General features: G+C 39.0%; 1 protein-coding gene across 1 annotated transcript; it reads left to right on the forward strand.

Annotated features, from left to right (window-relative positions):
• The first annotated feature begins 59 nt into the window (after positions 1-59).
• polr1c (RNA polymerase I and III subunit C) lies at positions 60-9,252 on the forward strand. The gene is made up of 9 exons (XM_042432984.1): positions 60-170; positions 500-571; positions 1,332-1,439; positions 1,675-1,807; positions 2,910-3,041; positions 3,250-3,402; positions 3,874-4,023; positions 5,871-5,987; positions 7,916-9,252. Exons 1-9 carry the CDS (start codon positions 99-101, stop codon positions 8,032-8,034), a joined length of 1,056 nt encoding a protein of 351 aa, XP_042288918.1. The 5' UTR covers positions 60-98; the 3' UTR covers positions 8,035-9,252.
• Positions 9,253-10,990: the final 1,738 nt, after the last annotated feature.

The following is a 10,990-nucleotide window of genomic DNA, read 5'->3' on the forward strand; positions in this document are numbered from 1 at the left end:
ATGGAACGACCAATTAGCTTTCACTTCCTATCAATGTAAGTTTCTTTGCTTGAACTACAGCGGAAGAGTGGGCGGGGCATTGCCGACTACGATTCAACATGGCGGCGACCACGACAAACGTTGAAGAAATTCGGAATAGAGTTATTTTAGGGGAATTTGGTGTGAAGAATGTAAGTCCGTTTTAACGCTGGTTTTATGACAACACTGTTCGCTAACTCTGACATCCAGGGTTCCTGTGAGCTGCTGGACTGACCCGCATGTAGCGGTCATCTCATGTGTTTCACATGAACACATGTCTATATCGCTCAATCAATACTCGTTCAACAACAAAACTTCAGTTATACTCCATGAAAAATATCAATGTCAATTGAATACATTATGTGTGACGAATGTAATACATACATTTATAAAATAACAGGGAAAGTAACCTTTGTAAAGTCACATTGTTGTAAAGTTCCTGCTTTTTATTTATTTATGTTTGTTGATTGATTGCCTTTAGGTGCACACAACAGATTTTCCTGGAAACTACCCCGGCTATGATGACACTTGGGATATGCAGAAATTTCAAAAGGTGCATTTCTGTCCTTTAAGACCTATATGTAGCTGCTGGTGACAGGTGAAGAGTGGATCCCTTTTGGAAATCATGCATTTTGTCAAACTGACTAAATTATGAACCTCAAAGGAAGCCTGTTTCTATTATTTCCCTGCTTTCTGCTCCTGTTCACAATCTTTATTTTGGAAAATGTGGGTTTGTGACTAAAGTGTTTGGAGAATGATAGTCCAACCAATTTTTAAAACATTCTCTCTATCTTCATGAGGACATTTTTATCATAAAGTCAATCTTCACTGACACATTATCATTGACGACTGTTTCTTTATGCTCTCCTTTGCTCAGACAACATTATGCTGAATCAAAGCCCAATGTTTGGGGGAATGTTGGGTCTCACTACATTAAAGAGTACGGTCTAGACCTGCTCTATGTGAAAAGTGCCCTGAGATAACTTTTGTTATGATTTGGCACTGTATAAATAAAATTGAATTTAATTGAATTGTTTCAACCACTGTCTTCATTAGGATCAAACCATACTCATGAGTTACTTAACATTTTCAGTGCATCCTTTAAGAAACTACCTATTTTCAAACTAAAACTGAAATCAAGTTATTTCACGTGTTATGGCCTACAATAAATGATAAATTGATTAGATTCAGCTTATTTTCAGTCACGATTTTTTAAAAGGATAGTCAGCATTTGAAGTATTAGTATTAAACTGATCTATGAACTGACTATCATTACTATCCTTTTTAAATGGAGATCTCCTCTCTTTTTGCAGAACTTCAGAATTGACGTGGTGCATCTAGATGAGAGCAGTATGGAGTTTGACATGGTGGGGATTGATGCAGCCATTGCCAATGCCTTCAGAAGGATCTTACTAGCAGAGGTCTGTGTTTCATATCCATACAACAACATAATGTTGACATAGAAGGTTTTTGCTTCAGACAGGTGTATGTACTACTTTTCCTAACTAATGTTTTGTAAATGACATAACTCTATAAAACCTAATGTGAAGAAATTGTAGATTTTGTGCATTTTGACAGTTTTAAGAGAAAAGAGCCTTAAAGTTTTTAATTTCTTGTAAATTCATTCTGAGAACTTTGCATTACTTGTGGTTCTAGGTGCCTACGATGGCTATAGAGAAGGTGTTTATATATAACAACACATCCATCGTCCAGGATGAAGTCCTATCCCACAGATTAGGCCTCATCCCCATCAAAGCTGACCCCCGCTTGTTTGAGTACAGGAACATAGGTAAAACAACACACTGAACCACACATACATATGAGTACATGATATGAGTAGAACACCATGCTCCCATTTCAATCTTCTGCAACATGTCACCTAAAGCTGCATTTCGACCACAAGAACTTTCTCCAGGGACTAAAAGCTAGGCTTAGGCAGAATTATGGTATACCAAGATATTAAGAAATCCCAAAGGTATGATTTTCAATCCATCAAAAATACAAACTCAGAGTAAACCTGGAGTACACCAGGAGTTTATGAGGAGCACTTGAAGGCAGCATGTAGTCCCAGACTCTGACTACAAAGTGGGTTGCAATGGTAGAGTGGTGTTGTCTTCCTTTCTGCTCCTTGACTTCACAGGAAGTGAAGACTGCAGAAGCAGTGATTCAAAGTTTTTATATAAACTTAGCACAAAAAGTAAGGAAATTTGTGTTTGGTAGATTATTTCTTTGTTGTAATGCTTCTTGGCAATGTAGGTTGTGCCCATGAAAAATTTGCCAAATCTTCTCTGCCAATGCCAAACAGCTTATAGCTGTTGCTATTGAGTTTACGAGGTGTACTTGAATGTACCATGAAGTCCCACATGCTTTGCTTTGCAAAAAGATGTAGATTTTAGAGTTTATGAGGTGCACCTGAATGCACCATGAAGTCCCTGTCAGTGCTCCTAAGCTTTAAAGCAACATAGTCTTCTCTACATCAAGACAACTCATGAAGAGTTGTGTTTTGATTCAGAGTATGCATGGAGAGGAGGGGCTATTCACAGATGGGTCCATTGTCGATGTTTGAGCATGCAGCTCTACAGTGATATACGATTTAACCCATTTAAAATGGTTAAAAATAAAATAAATTGATGTATGGGAAAGACTGAAATAAAGACACAAGCTAAGAAAGCAGGTAACAAAACAGTATTTCATTCAGTGAATGCAAAACTAGGGGGCACAATCATTACAACAAATAAATCATACATGTCTTTCTTTTTTTTGGTTTCTGATTTTTTTTCTTAAAGGTGAACACAGGACAAGTGATTTACAGAGCAGATATGTATGCTGTGGTGAAAATACAATTTAATTTCAGTCGCAGTTTAACATGTTCTGTTATACTTGTATTCCAGGTGAAGATTCTCCAGAGGAGGAAGGTTCAGAAATAGACACAATTCAACTGCAGCTGAAAATTAAATGCAGCAGGAACCCTAGAGCCAGCAAAGACTCCTCTGATCCACGGGAACTGTATCTAAACCACATGGGTAGGTTTTAACGCCCAATGAATGAAGGATTGCTGGTACTCTTTGCAGATACAGACCTTACAAACAGCAGCTATGACCAGTTCATACAAACATGATGAGTGGGGGGAAGGTAAATTGGCACTGATATCTAAGTAAGAAAGAATATTCCTGGATAAGATCAAACATTAATGTGATTTTCATCTCCTCTGTCCCTGTTGTCTTGTCTCAGTTTATTCCAGGGACATAAAGTGGGTCCCCATTGGGAACCAGGCGGACGTGTTTGCAGACTCAAGCATTGGACCAGTACATGATGACATCCTGATAGCTCAGTTACGACCAGGACAGGAGCTAGACATAATTATGCACTGTGTCAAAGGAATTGGTGAGAGCATTTGAGTGTCTGGGTCAGAGTTATAGCCAGCTCAGTGCAGAGGTTACACATATGGGAAAGGAAAAAGGGCATTTTCTATTTACATTTTTAATTAGTACGTAGTTTATTGTCCTGGCCTCTGTGTTTCCAAATCTAAAAAGTTACTTAAGCATGGAAGTTCATTCTTGACCTGAGATCAAGAATTTCAACACATGGTTTATTCCAGAGCTTTCAACAAGAATATATTATTTCGGTGGAATGCTCCATTGATAAAGTAGTTTGACCTTAATGTTTCTATAGGTCAAATATCTGAAAGTTCTACAACTCATCTCAGCGGGAAATCTTGCAACTTCATAGGCTGCATGCTCCAGCACAGCATACATACTACATGCACTTTGATCATGTTATCAGTCCACCCTAATACTTTGCAGTCAGTACCTTCTGCTGCCTGATACTGAAGCATGTTCTCTGTTCCCTGTACAGGTAAGGACCATGCTAAGTTCTCTCCAGTGGCCACAGCCAGTTACCGCCTCCTTCCAGAGATCACCCTGCTGGAGCCGGTGCAGGGAGAGAAGGCAGAGCGCCTAAAACGCTGCTTCTCACGAGGAGTTATAGACCTGGAAGATGTTAATGGTAAGAATGAACATGACTGATCTGAGATCAAATAGAAATCAGGAAGTCCATTCTACAGAGGGTGTGATGAAACAAGTAAATAAGTGAACTGAGGACAGTACTCTGCTAGGGCTGCAACTAACATTTTTTCCATATTATAATCTGCCCATTATTTTCTTGGTTAATCGATTAACTGCTTGGTTTGTAAAATGTTAGAAAAAAGTGAAAAATGCCAGTCACATTTCTTAAAGTGCAATGTGAGGTTTTCATATGTCTTGTTTGACAAAAAACCCCCAAAGACATTGAGTTTACAAGGATATATAAAACAAAAGTAACAATGATCAAAATAGTTGCAGATTATTCTTTTTGTGTAATTGATTAATTGATTCAGCTCTATACACTGCAAGCATCCAGCACATTTCCATTTTAGCAACTGGAAGATTTGTCTTTTCTTTTATGGAAAGGCTTAAAGCTGGAGTGTGGGACTTTTGTCTTTCCCTTCTGGCAGTGATAGTAATTACAAAAACACTGTTGTCTGATAAAATTTGGAAAGTCTAGAAGAGCCGCATGATTACTATATACCCATTCAAGTGAGCAGAGAGCTAACCAGAAGTTAGCCGCTCGGCCGGTGGAAGTCTCTAGTGCGCATGCACATTATGTATTCATCCAGCCAGCACTCTGTATACTGTGAAATACAGAGATTTAGATTCAAATATGCGACAGAAACACAGAAACATGAATTTGCAAAAGAATTTGTGACAGCTGATTCTGCTGTCAGTCAGGCTGGTGAAGGCAGTGTGTCCTCTCAGCTCTCCAGGAGCTGTAGCTGACAGGCGGCTACTTCTGTAACGCTGGACGCAGGACAGAGTCGGTGTGGATTGAACAGATACAATGCTCTCCCCTTTTTTGTCAAGTGAGGAGAAGAAGGAGATGATGATCTCTGACCTGCGTTCAGTGTCTCTGTCTACAGAAGCAGCCATCTGTCAGCTGCAGCTCCTAGGGAGCTGAGAGGACAGCAGCCGGTCAACCTGCCTTCACCAGGCTGACTGACAGCAGAAACTTACTGAATCAAAACAGTTTGCATGTCAGCTCCACAGGAAGAAATCCACAGTGTTTGTATTTATAAATACATGCTGATGATTCATATGATACATGATACATCAATGTATTGACTCACAGGCTTCATTTCTCCGCCCTCTGTAGTGTGTGAGCCTACCTGCCTGCCTGCAGTGAAACAGACAAGCTCACAGACAGACTGGGAGCTGATCAATCAATATAGATACAGTAAATAAGTTCAAAACACATACAGCAGGATATTCAACACCCATGTTGGCCTTCACAATAAACAGCTATTTGTGCAGATTACACTTCGTGATTGGTTGATGCTTTTATTCGCTGTGTGAAAACTCGAAAAATCGACATTGTTCTAAAAAAATTACATCACTTTTTCACCTTGTAATATTCGCGTTCTGTGTGAAAAAACATATTAACGTGCAAATTAATCGCACAAAAAAAAACACCCTTATGGTGTAAAGGCCTTTAATCAGCATTGTTTGGACTCGTTTGGCAAGGGCTTGAATGTAATGGATTGTTCATTTATATGTAGAAGTTCCACACTGCATGTTTAATATAACAATTTAAGGAAGGTTTCAATGTCTTGGGAAACACGGAAAAAACAGGAAAACCTTCTAGTTAAAATAATTCTTATGGGTTTCACCATTTATGACATCTGCTGTCTGTTTAATACAGTCCAACTGTGCAAGAGCAAGAATAGAGACGTTAGAATGGCAGAGGAGTTTCTTTGCCAGTCTACCGTTAGTCCCTAAATTCTCTAAATGTAATCATCCGTCTTATGTTTTCCACCTCAGGGAAAAAGGTTGCCAAAGTAGTCAACAGTCGCCTGGATACATGCAGCAGGGAAGTCCTCCGACATGATGACCTGAAGGATGTGGTGAAGCTCGGAAGAGTGAGAGATCATTTCATCTGTACGTTACTATTTATGTATATACCTGTGCAAACTGCTTAAAATCCCCTGAAAAATTGGTTTCCAATGTTGAGCATTTTTCGATAACATTAAATATTTATGATTTAATAAGCAACATGGTAAGCTTAAAGTTTGGAATAATACCCTAGATATTATTTATTTAACAACTAAACAACCCAGGAGCTGTCATCAGATTCTGATTCAGATGTCCCTTAATCCTGACTGGCACACAGAGATGCGTAACATCAACTTTTTCCAAATGAGACCTGCCCATTTTAAAAGAGTAAGATGAACACAGTGAAAATAGAAATACAGAAATCTTTAATGTGAAATAATCAAAACTGTTCCAACTTTGGTAGAAACCTTTGTGTTTATGTAAGACCTCATTGCTCATAGTAAAAGGCTGATTGAGAAAATGGGTTTTCAGTGCCTTTTTAAAGACAGCATTCAGACTCTGCAACACTAAAAATTCCCATTAAATGAAAACAATAATATCAAGATCAACAATATCAAAAAGGATCATATACAGGTGGATCCAAGGTGTGGATCCCAGGTCGAGCAAAAATAATCACATCAATATGTCGGCCAAGCATCAAATTATTTATAACATATACAAGGCCACACTCAAAGTCATCGACTCCATATCCACACAGCTAAATTGAGCTTGACAGCTCGCCTGCCATGGTGCAGTGTAGTTCTGCAGTATAAGTTGCCTTGGTTACTGAGCAGGGAATCATATAAGCCACAGTAATGGAATGGAACTCTCACTTAAATTAGCAAGGCTTATCGAAATAACCCAGGCTTTTCCTTTATCCAACATGATGGTATACCCATGGATGTGCAAGAGCTGGATAAAGTGCCGCCTTGCAGACAATATTTCCCAGTGGCCGATTGCGGTATTGCAACAAAAACTCCTACTGCAGCCCAACAATCATTTACCCCATAGACCACCATTGTAAAAGAGAAGTCAGTAAGACTGTGGACAGGACACCTCGAACTTCAAACAAGGTCAATTACGACTCTTTCTATTATGAATTTTTGATCCACAGAGGTTGTATACTTGTAAAACTTTCCGAGCCGAGCCGAGCCGAGAAAAGCGATTTAAAAAATCTGTGGCGTCACCACAATGGTAAGTCTATGGGCCAAGCAAGAACTGGCAAGCGAGGCGAGCGGGAGAAACACTATTGCACATATTCAGTGGGCCGCATACCCCCAGAAGTAAACCTGGAAGCTAGAAACCTTTTGGCGTAGGCGCTAGACAAGCAATTCTTATTGGACTAAATAGGTGCCAGTTTCGGTCTGGTATCCAGCTTTAATAATACATCCATGGGAATACACCTCAGGTTTTTAACATCCCCTTGTCTAATGCTGGATTTGTGTTCACTGATGTGTGTGCGTGGGAGAGTGGGAGGCTTTACTAATAAAGGCAATATTACATGGACATCTGATGAGATATACTCTGAGTAGTACTACAAGTAATCGCACCTCTGATCTTAAAGTCCTGGCCAATATGTGGGTGATTGAATGTCCTACAGCAAGTATAAATGGATTGAGCACAGCTGCCACATTTGTAATTCCCATCCCTGACTGTAGGCAAAGATGGGGGGATCAGGTAGACACATATCTCAGATTCAACCAGGATGTCACAAAAAAATTAATTTGTAGTCTTCAAGCCCAAGCTGACATAAACATGATGACATCACTGTGACATCATCAGGATCCTTTTCTCAGACTTGACAAACCCCTGCAGAGCAACAGAAGACATTACACAACAGCTTTCACAGGCTGAGTAGTACTCTTCATGATGACTTAACTGATCTTTATGTCTAGAATTGGTGGAGTGCCCCTTTGAAATCTGTGTCCATACAGCTGTTTGTTTTATTATAGTTATATTATATTCCTTTTCATTGATCTCTTCTTTTCATACAGTTACTGTGGAGTCTACAGGCATCCTGCATCCAGATGTCCTTGTCACAGAAGCCATCAAAGTCCTCATGGCCAAGTGTCAGAGATTTGTCAATGAACTGGACTCTACTGACATGGAATGAAAGAATGACTGAGCGCACTCAGGCCTACCATACAGGACCGGCTGTTGAAATGTGCTACAGCCTATCAGGGCTTGGGTTGTTGATACAGTGGTTTCAGTGGAATGGCTCTGTTGAAACTTGCTGTATTTATTAAAATGATTCAGAATTTCCAAAAAGACAGATTTAGTTAGGGTTGTAGACTTAATGTAAGTATGTGCAGTATTTTTTGTATACCACTCTGGGGAAGCATGCCCCCAGTGATTTTTCAAGGAGCTCAGTTTTCCTGAAATAAACATGCTGAACAAATGAAACTCTTAGAAACATCATATCAACAGGTTTTGATATGTTTGATATTTCAGTTCAATTTCCTTATGGATTTTTTCTCATGTGATAGTCATATGTTCATCTGAACCTGATTAATCAGTTTATTTCAGTATGATCTCTCTATCTGTTGCCAGCATCTATGTGAACACTTAAATGCATCAGTCCAAGACCAAGATATTCTGGCTTTCAACAGAGAGCATGACAGAAAACCATAAGCTAATGGTGTGATGTAGACTTTGCAAGCCCGATTCTGAGTGTTAGGAGGGCAAGTTGAGGATCACTGAGACTGCACTGGAGAGTTGATGGTCTCAAGCCCAAACACAACACACCTTGTGCAAAGTAACCATACTTAACTTTTTTCTGTCTTACTTTTTTAATTGTCCCAAAATGTTTCCTACAAAGCCCCTGAGCCAATTCTTCACTGGTACTAGATATCAGCTGAGGTAGAAGCCATTGTCAAGGAAATCTGTTCAAAATGTTCCATCTACAAGTTGGCTACATTGGGGGAGATGTGTGATCCCATTGCTGTTGTCTTTGCTTGTAAATAATTCCCTTTTAACAAGTGAAATGTGTTCAAAGCCAATTTCATTTCTAGTTAAACTAAGTAATTGGTCCTTGAGTTAAGATTATCTTGTCAAACAACTAATTCATTCTAATTCATAAGGTCAAGAATGAACTGCAATGCTAAAAAAAAAAAAGTAAAGACCCCCCCCTCCCCAGACATGTTTTAAAAAATATAAAGTAATACTCTGTTTTTGAAGAATAATTTGTGTCTGGTATGGTTTTTCCACAAGAAAATCTGAATCTGAATATGCAAACATTGTTCATTGCAAAAGCTCAGCTGCTGGATGCAAGATGTCTCCTATTTTACCATTCTCAGTGTATGTACATTAAAGGTTTCAAGTTTTCACATCACACTTGTGTAAGTTGCATGTTGAACCAGGATTGGCTTACGAACTAGTTGTGATGTCACAAGTCATGCCCAAAGGCTCACACCTTAAAGGGGACCAGTTATACTCATTTCTAGCTCTATTTTTTTTTTTGTACTAGAGTAGCTTTTTTTTTAACTCACAGTTTTAAAAACTTCTTATTCATATTATACTGGCCCTTTATGCAGCCCCTTAGTTCAGCCTCTGTCTCTAATAGGCAGTCTTAGCTCTCCCTCCCTATGCACCCACTTTAATTGGATTGGCCATTTTTCTGGAAGCTGCCAGGGGCAGCAGTATCAGAGTCGTGTTAAGTTGCAGCTGATGCAAACTCAACATTACCTGCTCCACTGCTTCAAATTAAAAGCTTTTAAATGACTAAATAATGGGAGACTTTTATTGTGAAGAATTTACAGGAAGTGAAATTTGTCCCCCACTGACTTAGCAGGGTTTCATTAGCGGTGCTAAGAACTGGTTGAAATGACAAGATATGGAGATATTTGGAGCTCTCCGTTCAGTGGATCAGTCAGAAATAATGCCAGAAGCAATAGTACAATCAGAAACAGCCACAGTGATATTTGATGAAGAGCTGCAGACAACCAGCACACCTCCAACAGGTAAATTTATTTTACTTTGCCCTGCTCTGTAATGGAAAAACACTCTCAGCATGCCAGCTTGACTGGAGTCAAGGCTCAGTGTGACAACCCCCAAAACAATGTAAAATTGTCATAATGTTAGTGGAGCAGTTGACCATATAAAGAAATCTGTCACGAGCCAACGTCAGCTCAGGCTGAAAGTATAAAAAAAATGTTGGAAACCTAGCGTTCAGATCACTCTGAAGCCAGAGCTTTTTGCTCACAGGGATTACTTAAACATACGTTTACTTCAGTATTTGACACTTTGGCCACATTTAATATGAATATCTGACATTGTGTTATATATATATGACTGTAAGTAACGAAAAGCATAATAGGTCCCCTTTAAACTTACATTTAAAATGAGCACTAAGAAACGTTTCCCGTTCAGCAGATAAATGTGAAAACAACCTTCTAGTGTCAGTCTCTACACATACATCATTCTGCACAGTGGAACCTCAACATCCAACTGAAGGAAGAAGATCAAAAACATATTTTTGAGTGGAGGAGGATTTATAGTTTCATTTTCTTGTGTTTCACACCAATGCAAATTCTTTGTATGTATAAACCTACTTGGCAATAAATCTGATTCTGAGGAATTCTTTTGTAGTAAAAACAATTAAACCCTTGTGTTTTCAGTGGGTACATAACATTTTCCAAATAGATAATGTTCCTCCTAATGTATATTGCTAGTAATTTGTTTTGATCAACGTTAGATAACCATTTTTAGTAAGTGCCCTGTTCATAAATGCAAGTGGAAAGCAGATGACCCTATTTTGATTTATTCTATCGCTAGACTAGTTTTTGGGGAATATCACATTTGTAAACATGCACAGAAAGCGCAACAATCTTAAGTTTGAACTGTCTGTTTTGTATTTTCTGTTTCCATTCGGCCACTTCAGCTTTTTCTTGCTCCTGTTCTGTTTTCTAATTTTCGAATCATAAGCTGATATTTTGTGCCTGGGTTTGGCGTCTTTTAGATCAGTTAGTAAAAAATTGGTTCGTCTCTTGTTCCGTAAACAATTGTTTTACATCGCAAGGGGAAAAACTGCACGCTAGCTTCCCAATTTAACGTCACTTCCGCCTCCTCCT

The sequence above is a fragment of the Thunnus maccoyii genome, chromosome 14 (genome assembly GCF_910596095.1).
Source record: "Thunnus maccoyii chromosome 14, fThuMac1.1, whole genome shotgun sequence".
Lineage (NCBI taxonomy): Eukaryota > Metazoa > Chordata > Actinopteri > Scombriformes > Scombridae > Thunnus > Thunnus maccoyii.

Coding starts and splice junctions, on each gene's coding strand:
- polr1c (XM_042432984.1), top strand. CDS start 99: ATGGCGGCGACCACGACAAACGTTGAAGAAATTCGGAATAGAGTTATT. Junction 1,808..2,909: donor GTTTGAGTACAGGAACATAG/GTAAAACAACAC, acceptor CTTGTATTCCAG/GTGAAGATTCTCCAGAGGAG. Junction 3,042..3,249: donor ACTGTATCTAAACCACATGG/GTAGGTTTTAAC, acceptor GTCTTGTCTCAG/TTTATTCCAGGGACATAAAG.